This window comes from Medicago sativa, chromosome 3 (genome assembly GCF_051527215.1).
Source record: "Medicago sativa cultivar Bolivia chromosome 3, Bolivia_mono, whole genome shotgun sequence".
NCBI lineage: Eukaryota > Viridiplantae > Streptophyta > Magnoliopsida > Fabales > Fabaceae > Medicago > Medicago sativa.
The window spans coordinates 77,375,343-77,395,850 of NC_140751.1; the positions used below are offsets into that span (position 1 = coordinate 77,375,343).

Consider the following 20,508-nt stretch of genomic DNA (forward strand, 5'->3'; position numbering starts at 1 on the left):
GTTATCTAACACTTTTGGCATTCGATAATATTCAGGTTTATTAAGAAACCTGTTATTAGAAATCTGAACTTGATCCTAAACAAAATTAAATTAATTTCTTAAGAGAAGAGAATCTGTTATAAACAAAATCAAATCAATTTAAAGGAAGATAAAAATATTTGTTTATAATGGATCGGGTTCAAATTTCTAATAATAGGTTTCTTTTTTTTTTTGACAGAATAATAGGTTTCTTAATAAATAAGAATATTAACTTCAGGCTCGGTTATGAGGTTTATAATTAATAACTATGAAAGGAATCATTACCTAATCGACAATATTCAGAATTACTCCCTCCGTCCCGGAATAACTGACCCATTTTCTAAAAAAAAGTGTCCCAAAATAACTGACCCATTTCAATTTTCAATACAACTTTCATCATTTCCAATACAATACTCCCTCCGTCCCCGAATAACTGACCCATTTTCTAAAAAAAAGTGTCCCAAAATAACTGACCCATTTCAATTTTCAATATAACTTTCATCATTCCCAATACAATATAACACTAAATAATACTACTTTTATCATTCCCAATACAATATATTCCACTTTCCCCTTTATTTATACATTTTTCTTAATCTGTGTGAAATGAGCCAAGGGGTCAAATAAATTGGGACGGAGGGAGTATAACACTAAATAATACTACTTTTATCATTCCCAATACAATATATTCCACTTTCCCCTTTATTTATACACTTTTCTTAATCTGTGTGAAAAACCAAAGTAGGTCAATTATACCGGGACGGAGGGAGTATTAAGAAACATATTACTCCCTCCGTCCCGGAATAACTGACCTATTTTCTAAAAAAAAGTGTCCCAAAACAACTGACTCATTTCAATTTTCAATACAACTTTCATCATTCCCAATACAATATAACACTAAATAATACTACTTTTATCATTCCCAATACAATATATTCCACTTTCCCCTTTATTTATACACTTTTCTTAATCTGTGTGAAAAACCAAAGTAGGTCAATTAAACCGGGACGGAGGGAGTACTAGAAATCTGAACCTGTTCCATTATAAACAAATTCAAATTAATTTCTTAAAAGAATAGAATCCATTATAAACAAAATCAAATTAATTCCTTAAAAGAAGATAAAAATATTTGTTTGTAATGGAATGGGTTCAGGTTTCTAATAATAGGTTTCTTAATAAACCTGATCCATTAAGAAATTAATCTGAACCCGATCTAATATTATCTTCTTTTAAAAATATTGATTACCAAATACAATTGCCTGAAACAAAGCAAAGAATCCAAACTATATATATTTATTTATTTTTTGTTGAAAGAATCTAAACTATATATATATAGGGGGCTGCTAACTTACACCCACCTAAAAACGCTAAGGTGCAAGTTAGCAAGCTGCACCCACTTATAATTTACTAAAGGGTCATGTTAACTTGTGCCCTTAGGGCACATGTTAAGCAACTCAAAAATGGAAACATTTTCTTAAATTTTGTGCATTCAATTATTGAAATGTAAAAAAGTTAAAGTCAAATGCATTAATTACAATAAAATATTACTATTTTGAATCATTAACTTGTGCCTTGAGGGCACAAGTTAACATTTCCCTTTACTAAAACACCATTTTGTTTATGTTCTAATTAATTTTAAATAGAAGGGCAATTTTGTAACTAGCTTAAAAAAATCCTTAAAAAAAGAAACAAAAAATACAATGACATGCTTAAGGTACAAAACATATATATATATATATATATATATATATATATATATATATATATTCTATGTGATTAATACATTCTTAAATTTTGATTAGGATGGTTAGCCTCGTTATATATTCCTGAGTCAAACATAATAAAATATAATATAGTAAAATATATTCAAAAAGCTCAAAATAGTCATTCACATTAATTATTTAATTATTTGTCCATTCTTACCTATTATATTAATGATAATTTGAAAATTTTATAATATTATAATCATATTTTTTTAGAAGAAAATATTATAATCATGTTCACAATCATTTGAATACACATATAATTACTATATTTATATCCTAAAAAAAATTACTATATTTATATTATTTAGTTATTACAAATAAAAGAAATTTTATTAATGCAAATTACTTTTTCAATAACTTTTTATTCAATTCGAATATCAACATTGTTCAACTCAATACACTTTCTAAGTCTATATATTAGAAATGATGTTAATCTCACTTCTTACAATATTTAAAATATAAGCTAAACAATTATACAGAAATGACTATTTCAAACAATCAATCTTATCTTTTTGGTGTTTTATGCATTGCTTTGGTCTTAGCTTCAGGTAAGGAGGAATTTTGTTCTTCTTTGAGTTGTATGTTTCATAACCAATTTACTAACTTATATTGAAAATTGTTATGATTTTTTATATTAATATGTATGGACTATGTATTCAACAACATAATAATGACATATTTATTTGTTCAGGATTAGTTACTGGTATGGAGACTGCAACAATAGATTATGGTTGCATAGGATCTCCAAGATATTATTGCTGCAAAGGAGATTGTAGTCCAAACTGCTATCAAGATTGTACACAAAGAGGATATAAAAAAGGTGGAGTTTGTTTGAATATAGTTACTGAACTATGTTGTTGTTACGAGAAATGAGTTATATTGTATCACTTCAATTGCTAAAATAAAAGACGAAGTTTTAAATCTATTTAACTTGTAAATTGTAGCAGTTTTGTGAAAAGACATACATTCTCTTATTTTACGAATTAGAATTTAACCAGTGCTGGAGCTCATGCATTACACGAAGTATAATAATATTACAAAAATTTGAAAATAAAAATATATTTTAAATAATAAAGAAGATCACTTTGTAACAATATAAGTATTTCATACCAAAATAAACGTGGTGCTAGTAAGATTGACAACATGACTCTCAACACAAGAAAACAATACATGTACGATTTCTAGTCATGCATTTGATACGCGGTCCAACAGCGATAAAAAAATTGTATGATAAAAAGTGCCCTTAAACAAATTCCTTTGAGATAAAACTCAATGAAATTGTTAGATTTTGTGAACTGGATGTATATACAAGATAATATCAAAGATTTTGACAAATATGTCCATAGAGGTGATTGACTTGGTATGAAATATCACAAATACAGTTAGCCTTGATCTCATGTACACAAAGCTTAGATGATATCCTAATTGCAAACAAAATTACGAAGGAGGCCAACTGAAAGAAAAAATAACTTTTATTGTTTAAAGTGGACTTTGAAAAGGCACATGACTCATTTACTAACATTTTATATATATTGTCATTGATAAGATGATATTGCAAGAGAATTTGATGATATAGATATAAAAATGTTTCAAGAAATCATCAATTTAAGTTTTATTGAATGATACCCCCATAAGAGAGTTTGAAATGGGTCATAGGTTAAGACGAGTGGATCTCTTTTCTCATTTTTTATTCTCTATTGTAGCTAAGGAATTCAATTTAGATAAATGAAAAGGTGGAATGATATATGCCAAATAGAGAAGAGAAAGGAAAAAAAAACTTGGAAAATTCAACATATATGACTATCTTCTAAGGGAATGGATTCTCTGGAGTTTTTTTTTTTTCTCTCATGTGTTATCAATCTCATTATTAAACGTTTTTGCTCCCCGTTTTATATTAAAAACCGTCTCACGTTTTTACATTCAATGGTAAAATTGATGACACATGAGAAACACGAAAGAAACTTTTTTGAAAGGATCCATCCTTATAGTATAGATTGGAAAAAAAATGATAACATGTTGGATACTAATTTTTGGATTGATTGATGAAGTGACATAGGATTCCTGAAATAACTTTATCAACTTATTGAGGTTGTCTTGGGGCAAAGTTAAAAAAAAAAGGTTGGAGGTTAGAAGGATAGACAATAGTGTGAGTATGTGAGTGATGAGTTTGAGTGGGATTAAAATCAGGAAGGAAAGTCTTTCAAAGAGATGAAGAAGGTGGCATTTACCATGGGAAGGTTTAATCCTTTCCCACCATGGGAAAGGTGTATGTGAACCATTGATATATTAATAAAAATATTGAATGGTTGAGATTGTTCACTTGCAACTTATTGATGACTTTTTGTTTTTAAAATTTTACAAAAAAATTGACCCCACATGATAAGGTTTAATGTATTTTATTTTATGGGCTATTGGCACAACCAAGGCCCAACCAAAACATTATATTGGAACCCCCGCATACATATTTCTGACTCTGCAAAAAACCAAAACATTAAGTATTATTTGGTAAAATAATTTTGACCTCCTGAACCATGTTCTCAGAACATTTTTTTTTAAGAAATGTTCTCAAAACTTAAATCATTGATAAAATAATGTTTTTTTTATTAAAAAATATGAATTTTACATGAGTTTATTTGAAAAGAGGTACCAAAAGTAACGATGAAAAACTTTTAGGGGACCGAAAATCGAAAAACAATTAGAGGGAGTAAAACGAAAAGTTCGTATATTTATAGAGATAAAAAAAACATATTTAACCCTATTTTAAAATATGGTTATATAATTTTTAGTATTGATAAAAAAAAATGTAAAAAAATTGAACACTCTTGCTTTATAAAATTAACAATATTTATGTGTAAACTTTTGCTAAAAAATTATACAATATTTGACAACTTATTAATATTAACAAAACAAAATTCAATCAATCTTGGTTGATGGTTAGATAATAAGCGTTTGAATTCGACTATTATATTTTCTTTTGTTGGCATGATCGATATTAATAAAACATATTTTTATGCACCAGTGGATTAAACCGGAAATTTTCAATTATAATGGTTGCTCCAATCCTAAAAATATGATTTAACCATCTAGCAGCAAGTTGAGTTAATTTATCACTTCATCTTCTCATACTGATACGTACAACCAACATTAAATACCAAACAAGTCCTACTTCAGTATTAAATCATAAAGAGGCACAATTTGGAATTAATAATGTCTCACGATTTGAAGAAGAAGAATTCACCAAAAATAATCGAAGCAAAAAAAAAATTAATAATTTTCAGACCAAAGCCAATAGTACTTTTTTTAAATGGGGGGTGTAGTTCACAGTTTAGTACTATAATAATTCATTAATGATTTTTTGGCTGAATTGCAATATCAAACAAAGCCAATGCAACCTGTTTGACCTGCAGCTGCAGGTAAAAAACCACCTTTCCCATGGTGGGAAAGGATTGGATCTTCCCATGGTAAATGCCACCGATGAAGAAAGTCTTAAATAGAGTGAATTAAAAGAGTTCAAAAAATATAAATAGGTGTGAATATAAAGATCAACAAATATTTATAAAATATTGAAGTCCAGAACAACAAATAAGTTTAATCCAATTACGTCAAGGGCGTGTGTAAACACACAGATCTTCAAAGCATGACTCAAAACCTTTCACTAAACGATTCATGATCATCTTTAGTTTTACATCAGAGTAAATAAATTATTTCGAAAACGTCTTTCAAAAATAAAGATATGAATCAAATGTGTCATATTTTATAAAATATTTTATGCAACGAGTTTTTCAATTCAAAGCATGCACTTCAAAAAACATAAAACAATGTATTGATAGAGCCAAACCGCAAGTGCACGGTCTATCGAAGTAATAGTAGTAAAATAGAGTATCGTTCTGCTAGGGAGTTGTTCAATCTAATTAACTTTAAAAGAATGATTAGAGGAGAAGAAAGTTTTATAAAAAGGAGGTTTAGTTGGCTGAAGATAAATAACAATAATAAAATAAAAGGAGCCTTGGGATTATTGGTTCATCCTAATGACAAGTCCTTCGCAAGCAAACCCTTAAACTTATAACTTTACGTTAGTCCCAATTTCTAAAGACAAGTTTCTCTTAAGCGTATCAAAGCTTCTCTCGAAGTCAGTGAGTGTATCCCTCCAACAACCACACCTATTCTCATGGGTGATTGCCTTTGGGACCCTTGAAGATCGAAACTTTATATGTCTCAAGGTTTGCTAGACTATTCTCATGTTTCGCAATCCTTGTCTAAATTCACTTGTTCGAATATCAAAGCTCCGCGTTCGCTTTATGAATTGATATTTGAGATAATGAATTAACAATTATCAAACCCTCCGCGTTCGCTTCCACAGTTTGATAATGGTTAATTCATGTTAAAACAGTGAATTTAGATTAGAAATTAGGGTTACATAAAATTAAGGTTTGAGGCTTGGCTTGATCCGGATTACGTCATTAGACTTATCCAACAATCCCAAGACAAAGAAATCTACTCACTAACGTTCATTGTAGATATGGAGAAGAAGAGGAAGAAGAACATAAAATAAATAACAAGAAAATAAAGATGAACTTTTATTCAAAGAAACAATTGTCACATATTATTTCCAAGAACAAAAGATGAATATTTGTGATGGAGAGCTACTCTATTTATAGCTTTACAATTGACTTAAACTCTAAGCAACTACAAGGGCTATTTGGTAAAACTAAAACAGAGTAACTTGGGTTTGAAGAAAAAGCAGCAAAAGGCCTTCTGTGAGGTGGCACGGCCGTGCCACATGTTGGCACGGGCCGTGCCAAGCTTCTGACTTGGGGGCCTTATATTTTTGTTCCGAATCTTTCGTATTTTTGCTCCAAATCAGCTCCAAACTCCTTTCTTTTGCTCCAAGACACCTTCCATCCAATATTCATTCCTGAAATATAAAAATATGCAATTGAAGTAAAATAGCTCAAAAAGGAAACAATATTTAAATAAAATAAATTCAAATCTAAATAAAAAGAAACTAAATAACATATAAAAATAGACTAAATATACCATGAAATGTACGAGCATAAAATTCTCATTCTATGTTAATGCAGGCAACTTACTGATGACAAATCATCTTACGTTATTCTTAGCATGTTTTTCATTTAATTTTAGTAGGAAATAGCAGCAAAAATGAGGAGTATTAGAACGATTGCCTATGATTTTGGGGATTTTGTAATGTTTTCTATATTTGAGTCTGTAATTCTAGTTTTCTCGAAACATAGCAATTTGAGGGGGTTTTTGAAGTAATTCACGAAGAAATCATGCAAATTGGCAAATCAAGAACAACCGAAGAACTGTGAAGATTCAAGAGACAAGGAATAAAGATTCAAGAGGCCTTGGAAGACTTACAAGTTGGAGAAATTCTGTTCCCAAAGTACCGAGGCAAGTTATTTGAAGATGAAGACCTAAAAACAACGGAAAATCGGAGATTTGGGCCCGGAAGAGAGACAAATGTGCCTAGGGAATTTGCAATGCGCCTAGGGCATGGAAATTGATTTCATGTGCCTAGGGCATATGCAATTCGCCCCGTGCATGCATATTATTTGCACTATGTGGCCCGTGCACGCAAAAAGTCAGGGCGGAACTGTCTTTTCCTGCTTCCGAAATGGGTAAAGCCCACACTTTTAGCCCAAACCCAGGTAGAAACTCTCACTATAAATACCAGCCTTCCTCATTCAGAATTTCTCGTTCAGAACTGGAGCAGTTCAAGAGGAAGGAAACTTTGGAGCTTCGGGAGAGTTTCTATCTTCTCCTTGATTTTCTAGGGTATGTTTTTATCTTTAGTAATTTGTTTTTAGTTACCATGTGTATCCAAATCTTTTTAGGTTAGAGTTCTAAGATGAACCTCTGTATATTATTGTTGGATATTTATTTAATTTAATTTGTCGTTTATTTATTTTATTTATGCTTTTGTCCACTATAGAGTTTTATTAGATTATAGTCTTTATTTCTGTGAGAGGTGCAACCCTAGATTAGGTACTTAGGTTGTGACAGGACCTAATATTGTTTTCACTATCTCGATGCTTATATCTTGATATTTATATCCTTTTACCGTTAACTATCTATATAGGAAGTAAGTAATTATTAATTAGACAAAGATACCATAGGAATTGTTGACCCTAGACGTAGGTACCCAGTGGCTATAACCCATTGGGTCGTGTGGTGCATTACCGAATCTAGGAATTAACTGGTTAGTAATTAGGGAATAAAGCACCTAGTTGTCCGACTTAAAGCTATAACCTAGTAAGACCATTCTCTTGAAACCCTTAGTAATGTAGACGTAGATTAGAGCTGCCTGTTTGTAGAATTACTAAGTAAGCCTAGAGAGAGTGTGCTATGAGTGTCCTAAGATTCATAGATGGGCAGGCCTAAGGGAACCTTAGCCTTCATTGCCTTGTGAAACACTGGAAAACCAATTTAAGTTTATGTTTCAATTACCTTTGAATTAGCAAGACCCCGCACATAAGGATCATTGTGCGATCAACAGGTGCAGTTAGCCATCGGAGGGAGAGGCCTAATTAGGTACCCAGTGGCTAAAATCTATTGGGTCAGGTGGTGCCCTACCTATTTAGGAAACTCCCAACGACCTTATCACTTATATAGTCACCAAGAGATAAATAAACGCGGCATTTAGATTATGTATTATCCAACAATAAATATACATAGGAGATTCGAAGAATCCTAACCGCTGCTTACTTTTCTGCAGCCACAAACAGGTAAATTCACTCTGTTACAAACATATAAAAATTGCAACTAACTTTTATACCGTCAACTTACAAAAATAAGTAACGAGAATTGTTCGGACGAAAGAACAATTCTTGTGGATACGATACTCTACATGGTTAGTATTTATAAAAAGTTCATCTCCATAAATATTATGAAATTTCTACTCAACAATATCAATTGTTAATATGATGTGTGAATGAGGATTTTTTTTTTTTTTTTGCAACAGGCACAAGTTTTGTTTGCAGAAAATAAATAAAGGAATAAGATCAAGGTAATGAGAATGATTCGGTTGTTCGATTCACTTCTCTAAAAAATTTGGTAACTACAAACAATGAACGCATTTTAGACTAATTACTTGATTTTAAGACATTTGATCAAAATAGTAAGATGCGTTGTTTTGGTCACTAACTCTCTTTACCGGTTATTGCCCCCGATGTTTTGGTGAAGCCCATAACCCTCGAAGGTTTAAGAACACCAAATTAAATATACAATTATCATTATTGTATGTCTAAACCTAATCAATAATTGAATGGTTAAAATATGTCAAGTCAACAAAGTTAGGGTTAGTACTCATTGTGACCTAGATCAATTTATGGACATCTGTAGACGCATAAAGGGCATTAAGAATAATATTAACTAAATAACATAGCAAAGTAATAACTTGAAATTCATAGGATAATTTAAATTTATCAACTGAAAGATGAATCTGATCTCTTTAAAGCAATTTGTACTTTTCTGCCTCTTATCTTTCTCAGTGATTCTAAGAACATAAAAGATTTTATGAGAGATTGTGTTGTTAAGAGTGGTGGGTTCTCATTTGAATGATGAAGCTAGTTATAAAGAAGTACAATGATATACTACAAGAAAAAATGCATTTTGCGACCCTTAAAATGATAGATTGCGACCGTTCAAAAGACATATATATATCCATATGGAAAGAAAAAGTATATTGGTGTGACTTGAGAGAAAAGTGCAATGGTATGACTTGGAATACTAGTGTAGCCCAATATATAGCCCAATAACTTATAGGCATCCACTTACTTATAATATTCATCACAAAAACAAACTATTTTCACCTTTTTTTATCCCTTTATCTTTATGTCTTTATCTTTATTTTTATGCATTTTTTAGTGTAAATAAAAAAACCTAAAACAATTATACCTAACACTCTATTGAAGAAGTTAAATAACCCAAAACTAAGGGACATAATTCCTCAATCACTTAAAGCAAATGAAATCACAGTTGAGTGACAAGTGTAGATTTAAGTTATTTTATTTATTTATTCAGAGCACTTATTAACTTGTTTTGCAAGTAATTTCAGGGAAAACCCCAAGTTCATATAAATACTTAGTTCTTATATTTATTATTAAAGTCAAGCTATTGTTACTTATTTCCCTTCAACTTTGTAGGTGTTTGAGCTTAATGGCGAGGAAATAATAAAGATCAAGGATTATGAGTCAGAGCACATTCGTTAGGCGAGCTTAAGCGATCTCAAAGCGAGAGGATTTCATAGAGTTTATTAGGGAAAACTGCAAGATCAGATTCGATATGCTAGATGAGCAACACTTTGTCTAGCAAATCATGGAGGTTTTAGTGACCTGTTGGATGAATTGTCATTTCCTTTAATTTGAAGAAAGTTCACATTCGCTAGACGAGCCAGATTCACTAGACGAAAATTCACTCACAAGAATTCTATAAATAAAGGTCTTCACTTCTCTTCAAGAATATCAGCACATACCAAAGAACCAAAATTTGTTGCAGAGAAGAGAAAATCATAAATACATAAAGGGAGATAGAGTGATCTAGAAGAGAAGGCTACGGAGAAGAAAATTGAGAAATAAACTTTGATGTCCAATCCCTTTTCTTCTTGTTCTGGATTGTAAGGTTATGTTTAACTAAATCTCTCTACTGCCGGGATTACATGTAGTTTCTATGAATATGATGTGGATAATTGATCTAACTGGTTATATAATTTGTATTTCATTATATCAATGTTTCTATTCCCGTTTTTAATGCTTTTCTCGACCTTCAATCCAAAAAATGATATTTTGACATAGAAAGTGTTAGACACAGGCTTTCTATGCAGGGGACTTGAGTATGAGCATTTGTGGATACTGGTTGTGAGACATCAGGATATGTTTACAATCACACACAGTGTTTGATTGTAATGCCATTATATTTATTAACTAAGATAGACATAAGAAGTTAATAACAATAATGGATATTGCATAGTTCTTCAGACATTGAAACATACGATGAGGGACAAGTAAAGGTAAAAGTAAAATATGAAGAGTATACAATCGATCAAGGAAAGATATTAGATGATTAGTTAACGAAACTTAATTCTAACAATATCATCTCTATAATTATCCATAATCTCTTCCGTGTTTAATTATGTTGTCCATTTATTACTGTAGTTGTATTGAATTGTTGTGTTACGCTGTTGAATTATAATTCAGGTTGATGTTAAGGTAATTGCTTATTTCCAATTATATAATCGAAAATTTTAAAAAAATGATTGAGATTAATACTCCCTCCGTTTCAAAATGAGTGTCGCTTTAGCCAAAAAAATTTGTTTCAAAATGAGTGTCGCTTTCAGTTTCCAATGCAATAATAACTTTTTCTTTTCAATTGTACCCTCCAATTAATACTCTGCACACTACTTTCAAAGTATTACTTTTAAAACTAACCAATAGTTAATAAGGATAATTTGGTAAAATAACCATTCTCTTTCTCTTAATTATTGCATTTCTTAATATGTGTGTAAACATCTAAAACGACGCTCATTTTGAAACGGAGGGAGTAGTAGTTTATTAATCAATTCTCTCAAAAAAAAAAAAAGTAGTTTATTAATCAACTAACACGTGTCTTAGGTCACTAATCTCCCATAAACTTTTCTTCATCGCTAGAACTTCACAGCTTTCTAGTCACCATCTTCATTTTCGAAGGTGTGTTTGAATAAACTTTGTTCAATTAACCTCTCACAGAAAAGAAAAAAAAAATGCAATCTCTATCACTGAAACTCAGCAAGAGGCTCTCCAATTCTTCGCATCCTCATTGGAGAATCTCATCAAACTTCATCGCTCACGCTTCAACCACCTCTTCCTCCCCTTCCCCACCGTCATCTCCGATCTCCGCCGCCGCAAACGCCACCACTACCGCCTCCAATCTCAACAACCTCCTCACTGCTCCATGGTCCGCTTCTCAAACCCGCGGATTCACTTTCTCTGGATCTGATGTAAGCGTAATTCATTTCTTCAATTGCATGGATCTTTTCAATTTTGAAATCGTTTCACTGTGATTTGATTCTTCGATTGTGATTCAAGACTGTTTCTACTTGTTTTGCAGGTTAGAGTTGGAAATTTGATTGAAAATCAAGGTAGTTTTGATTTTTAATTATTTTGTTTTGTTCAATTTGCTATGTTATTAGTTGCTGATAGTTTGAATTTGGATTTGTGTTCTGGTGGATGTGGTTCGAATGTATATGATCGATTTCAGGTCGCGCGTATGAGGTGATTACTAAGTATTTGATAAATTGCATGTGTTAAAGAATGTTTCAGTTGATGTTTGTTGTGTTAATCTAACTCTGTGTTTGGTTATCTAAACTGTATCAGGTTCTTAGACAATATCACTCTCTGGAAGGAACAGGAAAAGCTGCTATCAAGGTTTGTGATAAGTTTTTTGCTATTTTCTTCCACATTCTTATATACCTGGCTGAATGGTAGTGCTTAATAAACTTATTATTGAATGTTATTGCCGTTGCATGTTATGTTTCTTCGTCTATTTATTATAGTGATGGGACTTTATGTCTGATTTGTAGTTTCAGGTGGGAATGTTGAGTTGTTGGTGCCTGTGTATAAATTTAACTGCCTTTGACAAGGAAAAGAGAATTATTAGGGTGAATATTAAGCGTGTATTTGGACGAGCTTTGTCAAACGTGACATTGAATTAAATTGAGTATATAAAATTAATTTGGTTGGTATTGAGTTTGAAGGGGTGTGATTCATGTTTGGATGTTTTTACTTTGGAAGCAAGTTTAATGTGAAACATAGTGTAAATTCTTTGATACAACTCAAAAGCTAGTACTTTTTATGACTCATAGTTAAGCAAGGGTTTGAAAGCAAAATAAATTTTACTAGACACTAATCAAACACGTGTAGTCGCTTAAATCACATTTGCCGGAAACAAAACCATTTTCCATTGTGAAACCAGTCATGCACCAAGTATTAACACATTATTTCTGTCATTCAAAGGAACTGTTATTTCCAGAGGCTTTCATTTCATGTGACATTTATGTTTTGACTTCCAATTGAAGGAGAGGTTTTGTAGCAATTATGTTTAGGTATAGTCATATTGGGAATTTTTGGGACCCTCTTTATTAGACAACATGATGCTTACAACCAACTCCCTGTCTCTGCTTTCCACAATATGGTATGCCTTGATATTGTACTTCATCTGCCCCTCTTGCTTTTGCGGGGGAAACTTTTCATAAGCAATTATAGAACTTCTTTTCTTCCCATTCACGAGAAACATGGTGAAGCAAATGAAGAGAAACATGTGAGTACTTAATGTTGTACTTAAATTTTAATAACAATTTACTTGGACAATACCAACAAGTTAACCCCAAACATTTTCTTATTGTTCTATCTGTACATTTCCTGGCTGAAGAATTTCATTGGGATGTATCTACAAGGCTGTTCATCCTACTTGGTTTGCATTTTTTAATTTTTTTGAATGACAAGTGTTAGTATGTTAAGGAGGAGCCTTGGCGCAATGGTAAAGTTGTTGTCATGTGACTGAAAAGTCACGGGTTCAATTCCTTGAAACAACCTCTTGTGTAAAAAGCAGGGTAAGGCTTCGTACAATACACCAAAGGGTGGAACCCCTTCCCGTACCCTGTATATGCAGGAGCTTTAGTGCACCAGCCGCCCTTTTTTTTAAATGTTAGTATGTTAATCGTTATGTTAGTGTTTTTCTCAATTGCCAAGATTCGAACCCTGGACCTTTAACTCCTTAACTCCTTTAAACCCTTGGTTTGCATTGAGATAACAACAAACATTATAAAACAATGTCTCGCTGAAGCAGATTCATTGAGCAACTCAAAGAGTCATACTGCATGCTTTGGTCAAGTAATTATCCATTTTAATGACCTACACTATGTTTTCTAGCTGAATGTTACATATTCTATATTATCTGCTGGTAATGTTAAATGCTAAGTCTTGGTTATATGTGTGAAACAATGACTCGCAGGTTCCACCTCACACCGTAGCTGGTTATTCCACAGCTGCTACTGCCGGAGAGGTTGATATCAAAAGGTTAGTTGGTGTATTATGACAAGCATTTGATTTGTAAAATTGGCTGTGCTTTTTTGCTGCCTTGCTATCGCATTGATGAGTTCGATTATTGTCTTGATTCTGTTAGCATTCTTTAGGGGCCATGTAAACTATAATTTTGAAAGTTTGATTGTACATGCCACCATTTTTGTCATTTGTATTATAAAAATAAATATTATTATATAGGAACAGGAAAACACAAGAGAGGCCAAGGTATCCTCCAAAATGAACTTCATCTACAATAATAAGAGCAATGATGCAATAACTCATTGTAAGCCTCAATACAAACTAACCCAATGAGAAAATGCTAAATGGTACCACCACAACTACCCTAACATTATCCTAAGAAACTCCCACCACAAAATACCTGCAAAGAAAGTGATGGGCTAATACTAATCAAACACCACATAACACTCCCTTTCCTTAATGCCTGCCATTATATACTATTGTTTTTAATCGTTGAAGTTCCTTTACCACCTTACATAAACCAGCTTCACCTCCTAACCCAACGTATTAACCAACTTTATCCGCATTGAAATAAGAAGTGATTGTGGATCAGAAAATATCTTGCATTGCCTGAAGGTGTAATAGACATAACTTCATCCAATTTGACACCTTTCACTGTATCCAAAATGTTCCAGCTTGCAAGCATGGCAGAACTGCCTTTCCAATCCAGCATTGGTTGAATAACCTCCCAGAAGACTAAATTTTCCTTATGGGTATTAGCCACCTACTAAGTTTCCATCATAGTCATAAAACTCTTTATGAACTTTTTGCTGATTAAAAGCTCAAAATGATTTTAATCACTTTGATCATCCCGTTGATCACCCACGACCTTTAAGTTAATCCAAAAGCAGACCACCACCTTCTTCATAAAATAAACGAATATCATCCTCATCACATCATAAATAGATAAATCTATTTATCTCAATGCTGCAAAAGTAAAGTCTTCTGTAAACTAGTCATTTACGAGTATGTGATAGAGTTTAAACTTGAATTACGCGGCACTGTTAACAATTATATTATTCAATTGCACTCCTATCTTTCTGTATAGAGAAAACTCTAGATATGGCCGCAAGAAGAAAATGCTTTTGATTGATCTCTTTGAAAATTGTAATATTTTTGGAACACCAACATATAGCAATTTTGCATATTCTGATGCACAAATCTATCTTTAAGTTCACTTTCCAACTGAGTCTATGAAGCTGAAATTTCAATTTTTTGTATTCGTTTTGGGTAGTTATTGTGATGGTTATTCTCTTAAGTGACAGGGGAGACATGATTGTGGCTTTCTAATTTGTGTTCTGGATCAATTTAAAACTTACAGCATAGAGGTTTTCTTACAGCATAGAATATACAGCTTTATTGAGTTGCTTATTCCTAGCATAGGATTAGTTTGGTGGATCGAAATATGGTGTACGATGGAACATTATGATCCATGTAGCGACCCCATTTAGTGGGATAAGACTTGGTGGTTTTTGTTGTTGTAATGTATTATGGGGGTTGGCAAGGATATGATGACCATGGCGGCATGTCCACTATTTCAGTGAAATGTTGATGGATGGAGCATATTCCTTGATTTTATATACCACCATGGTTAATATTCTGTAGATAGGTGTTGCAATAGAAGTTGTGTTACCTTCTTGCCTAGGCAATAGCGTGTCTTCAGCCTGAACTTTAACATTTAGGCTGCTGTGATACAGACCTCCAATACAAGTCATTATGTGTTTTGGATCTGATGTGTTTTTTCTTCACTCATTTTCTTGATAACAAGCCTGTTTCAGTCCTTCAATTGCTGGTTTTTCTTTATCGCTAGGCAATTAGCTTTGATGTATGGAGGTATACATATCTATAGACGTTTTACTTTTTGCGCTTAACTTAATATTTGGTTTTGTTTATGTAACGCTAAAAGGGGTATCAGGTTGGTCTTAATTCTTGAATTTGTTTGGCATTTAGAGAAACAATTGGTACACTTTTGAATTTCATGAATTTCCTTTTTGATCTGATATGGCATTTAGTAGATATGGTTTGGATGTTTGGTTTGTTCCCATTTATCCTTAACCATTGGTTGTCATCTATAGGGAGCGAAACAGTGGATTGAGGAATCAAGGTCCAAAGACAAAGAGAGAACAGCTTCTAAAAGTTACTGCAGCTGTTCCCCTTCTTTTAATATACCCAAATGCCTATTCATTGCTCGCGGCAAATTTCTTCATATTCTGGCACATAAATGCAGGGATCGAAGAGATTTTGGCAGACTACGTTCACCATGAAATGACCAGGGAATTTGTCTTGATTTCTCTCAGGTTGTTCCTGATAATAGCAATTAAGGACGTTTTCTTAAATTTTGTATTTGTATGATTGGATAGAGTTTGTGTGGTACTTACATTGCCTTGCAATAAGAGCTCCTTGAGGAGCAAACTTGAGAAACCTGTTGAATAGTTTTTGTCTCTTCTCAAACATAGAGGCGATGCAACATGATAACTTCATGATTTGTCAAGTTAATGGTTGAATTGTATTTTGCAGGATATATATTCCGTTGCTAATCGTGGTTTATACAAAAATAATTGTTGTGATAGATAATAAAGAGTTGGAGAAATGCATTGTTAAATGTTTTGGAAACCAGTTTTATTTTTTTTTCTGCCCCCTCCCCCTCCTTTGAACAAGATAAATGATATTTGTACAACCATTTTCTAACAACTTTTTGACAACTTTCTCTCTCATACTCACATTATGTTTTTATTCTCTCTCTTCTTTTTTTCTCTCTATTGTTTTTGACCAATCATATGAGAGAAAAACAAAGTTGTCATGAGAGTTGTAAGAAAGAGATGTACAAATATCATTACTCTTTGAACAATCTGGTTTGCACAGTTACAACTTTAACACTACTATATTATTTGATAATTCTGTTTTACTCTTTATTATTGAATAATGGCGTTGACTTTTTTTAACAACTTAGATTTTGTTTTTGACATTTGAATGTGAGATCATCATGAAATTCTATTTAGTAAGTAATAGAGAAAGATGGAAGGAAAGTGTTGCATCTTCTTCTATATATTATTTTTAAATCCTTGATTTTGAGCTTATGAAATTATTTTCTTGATAACAACAATACACGTTTAGAGATTTATTTATTTTGGTACCACACACGTTTAGAAATTGGGAAATGTTAACTTGTGCCCTTGAAGCATAAGTTAAGAAAACAAATGTAGAAGTTTTTACTTGGAAATTGTGCATTCAATGTATCAAAAGTCTCAAAAGTTATATTTTTAATATAAAACTTATTTTTTATTTCCATTTAAAGCTCCTTAATATGTGCTCTTAGGGCACAAGTTAACATGACCCATCACTAAAGATGTTATTATGTGGTCAAATTAAGTGAGCCAGTTAGACTGTCAAATGACTTTTGAGTTTTATAGGTGGACTTCAAAGTTAGACTGTCAAATGACTTTTGGTTAGTAGAACTAGAAGATAATGGACATTTTAGTGGATATAAGAAAAAGAAGGAATTTCTAGTGGATTAATACAAAATAAACATGTATGGTCTTCAATACACTGCATAAAAAATATAAATATGTCTTGCACTAAAAATTGAAACAATACTATATGCCAGGAGGCTGGTTAAGACCCACCCTGTCAAGTAACTATGAAGATCTCCATTGAAAAAAAGAATTATATCATAATCTTCTTCGTGATAGATTTATTCAGTACTTTATATAAATGGTTATAAATTATGGGATCAGTATATTTATCATATCCACAATCGATGAATAATATTGTTTGAGTATAATTGAAAATAAAATTGAAGATTTATGTCCAAGCAAGTCTAATCTTATTAAATAATAATAGATTAATGGAGCTCAGAAAACTAAATGGATCACGGATCATGTGGGTGAGCGTCATGGAAGAAAGGTAAGGTACAATGGTTCTGTAACCCAAGATCTCTATCACGAATCACGTAGGAGTATCACGTAGGAGTATACATAAAGAGAGGGTGGACCCACCAAAAATATGAAATCACCGTCACCTGGCTCTGTCTGTAGTCTTAAAAAAGTAAATGAAATTGATTCTTTATGTACCTTCCAAATCTAGCTACAAATCCTATGTGGAGCCATTTACCAATTTACAAACCTTTTTACTGTACGGTAATTTCCAAGTCTTCTTTTTTTTCTTGTATTGTATTGTCACTGTGGTACTGATCAAACACTGTTCAGGTGTTGATGCTGACGATGGCCAAGCTTTAATTGGACTACACCGCCCTGCCGGTTACCGGCCGTACCCTCATTCATTTTCTATTTTCAACCATGACATCACCTATAATAAGGAAAATACTTGGATGCCATAGTTTTTGGGTGACATCGGTGACATAGGTTCATTTTACAAGAGAGAGAATGATTAAAATAAATTATTTAGATGAGAGAGAATGAGTTGTTAAGAGAGAGATAAACACAAAGTTACATATGACATCAACGACACTAAAAAACTATGGCACCCAAGTACTACCCCAAAATAAAAGGATCGAGAAATTTTTTTATTTTAATATCTCATGTTTAAAAAATTTTCTAATATGGCGATATCTTGTATATCCCACTTTTCAACATGATTCTGTTTTCTTTCAAAAACATAAATGAAACAAGCATTACGATAAGATTTTTTTTTATTGTTCTTCCATTTAGAGAGATTCTTCTTGTTGAAATTGTCTATGCGACTAGACATATTTGGGGCAATAAGGTCGGACAAAAATTAAAATTGTTGTCCCTCGCTAAATCATGAGATACAATTTTGTCTCAAATACAATTTATATACCTTTTTATTTTCAGCTCAAACACACACACACACACACTCTCTCTCTCTCTCTATATATATATAGAGAGAGAGAGAGTTTTGCTAGAAGCCACACATGAAGGTGTCTTTTAGCAATCCACACCTCAATGTGTAATTTCCACTTTTTAGTTATAACTTTGCTAGAAGACACCTTTTATGAAGGTGTCTTTTAGCAAGTTATTCTATGATCATTTGTTAAAAGACACCAACTAATTTTTATTGAGGTGTCTTTTAGCAAAGTTATAACTAAAAAGTAGAAATCACATCTTGAGGTATGGATTGCTAAAAGACACTTTCATGGGTGGCTTCTAGCAAAACTTATATATATATATATATATATATATATATATATATATATATATATATATATATATATCAATTTCCTTTTTTGGAAGAAGTCTTTCTATCGATTTCTATTAGCAACTTCTGTCGTATCCTGGCTCCCTTGTACTCCTTGCGGAGTATTGGTGACATAATTGTCACTAGACCTCTGATTCTTTAACTTGTCGAACTTCATTGTGAACCACGAGTTTAACAATGTCAACAAGTTGTTTAGATACTTGATACATAATGCTATGTATCCTATGTCGATCTAGTGTCTAATGAAAGATGATGTCGTTACTATTGGAGTCATTGTTTTGATCGGTTGTGCCTAATAAACGTTAGAAGAAGCCATAATTGTTTTTATTTCCACTGTCTGTGAAGGCTTATTCACTCTATGTTGGCATGACTTCAAGTGCATATGTCAAACATAGTCTTTCTTAGTGTGACAAATTTGTTGATAGAAAAAAATTAGTCGAGGTTCGACTAACGTGCTCAACTGGAATTCCCTTCCTTCAAGCGATTAAAGTTAAGGGAGGAACTATGTCCCTTTTTGTGGTTTCCTTAATTGCTCCATTAGAATGTCAAGTAAGGTTATTCTGTGTTTTTTGATTTATTAAACCATGAAATGTATAAAAATATGAATGAATGCAGATTGATAATGATTGCTTTATCGAAGCGTTAAATACATCTGTTTTGTGTTTTTTGAGCTACTAAACCATGAAATGTATAAAAAAGATGAATGAAGGCAGATTGATAGAGATAAAAATAGCAAACTAAATTTGGTGCTTGATTGGGTGATGCCATTTTTTTTTTTTTTTTTATAATGTACAAAAGATTTATTGACAAAAACTACTTGTACTAGCCAAATTACGGCATGACCTAGAGTGTTCATACTCTGTGTGATTAATTTCGTGGGTAATGCATAAGTTCCTCTCATTGAGGGGATCATGGTACCATGCGTTTGGCTCCATGCTTCCTTTTTCACGACATGATCCGTTGATAAGGGTTTTGTACATAGGTCCCCAATAACGTGATTTCTCTCTCATCATCCTTCATGGTTAATAAACTTGGAGCATGGGTTGTGTGCCTCATTATCCAGTTTCACTAAGCTTTGACTCAGTCTCAGATCCACGTTCATAGACTCGAGAAAGAATCGATTTTTTGATACAAACACAATTATTCACCTTGTCAAATTGAGTCAATAATGAACCACAATTTTTTTTTTTTATATATTTAATTAATTGTAAATGTAGCGTAACAGAGGACAAGTTTTTGTAGCATATTTAGTCAAAAATAAGTTTTTGTAGCATAAACAGATTCTATAGATTGATTTTATTATAAAGGTTGACATTATTGACAAAATCAAATTTATAAACAGCCTTTCAATTTCAATTTCAATTTCAATTCCAATCATGCACCCAAATACAATAGTACTAAAATATTGCAATACTTGAAAAGCCAAACCGTGTTCTTAATCAGCCAGCCAGCCA

At 32.2% G+C, this 20,508-nt stretch overlaps 1 protein-coding gene and 1 long non-coding RNA gene across 2 annotated transcripts; both read left to right on the top strand.

Annotated features, from left to right (window-relative positions):
- Nucleotides 1-2,268: 2,268 nt before the first annotated feature.
- Nucleotides 2,269-2,709, top strand: LOC146940413 (uncharacterized). The gene is made up of 2 exons (XR_015033492.1): nt 2,269-2,332; nt 2,476-2,709. It is a non-coding gene; the product is annotated as an uncharacterized LOC146940413 (long non-coding RNA).
- An 8,709-nt stretch (nt 2,710-11,418) lies between these two features.
- Nucleotides 11,419-16,402, top strand: SDH4 (succinate dehydrogenase subunit 4). The gene is made up of 6 exons (XM_085754114.1): nt 11,419-11,778; nt 11,889-11,919; nt 12,039-12,052; nt 12,155-12,205; nt 13,791-13,855; nt 15,955-16,402. Exons 1-6 carry the CDS (start codon nt 11,542-11,544, stop codon nt 16,229-16,231), a joined length of 675 nt encoding a protein of 224 aa, XP_085610240.1. The 5' UTR covers nt 11,419-11,541; the 3' UTR covers nt 16,232-16,402.
- Nucleotides 16,403-20,508: the final 4,106 nt, after the last annotated feature.

What these genes read in the sequence shown, in the direction of transcription:
- SDH4 (XM_085754114.1), top strand. Translation starts at nt 11,542, where the DNA reads ATGCAATCTCTATCACTGAAACTCAGCAAGAGGCTCTCCAATTCTTCG. An exon ending in TCACTTTCTCTGGATCTGAT is followed by an intron (nt 11,779 to 11,888) that starts GTAAGCGTAATT and finishes CTTGTTTTGCAG; the next exon opens with GTTAGAGTTGGAAATTTGAT. An exon ending in GGAGAGGTTGATATCAAAAG is followed by an intron (nt 13,856 to 15,954) that starts GTTAGTTGGTGT and finishes TGTCATCTATAG; the next exon opens with GGAGCGAAACAGTGGATTGA.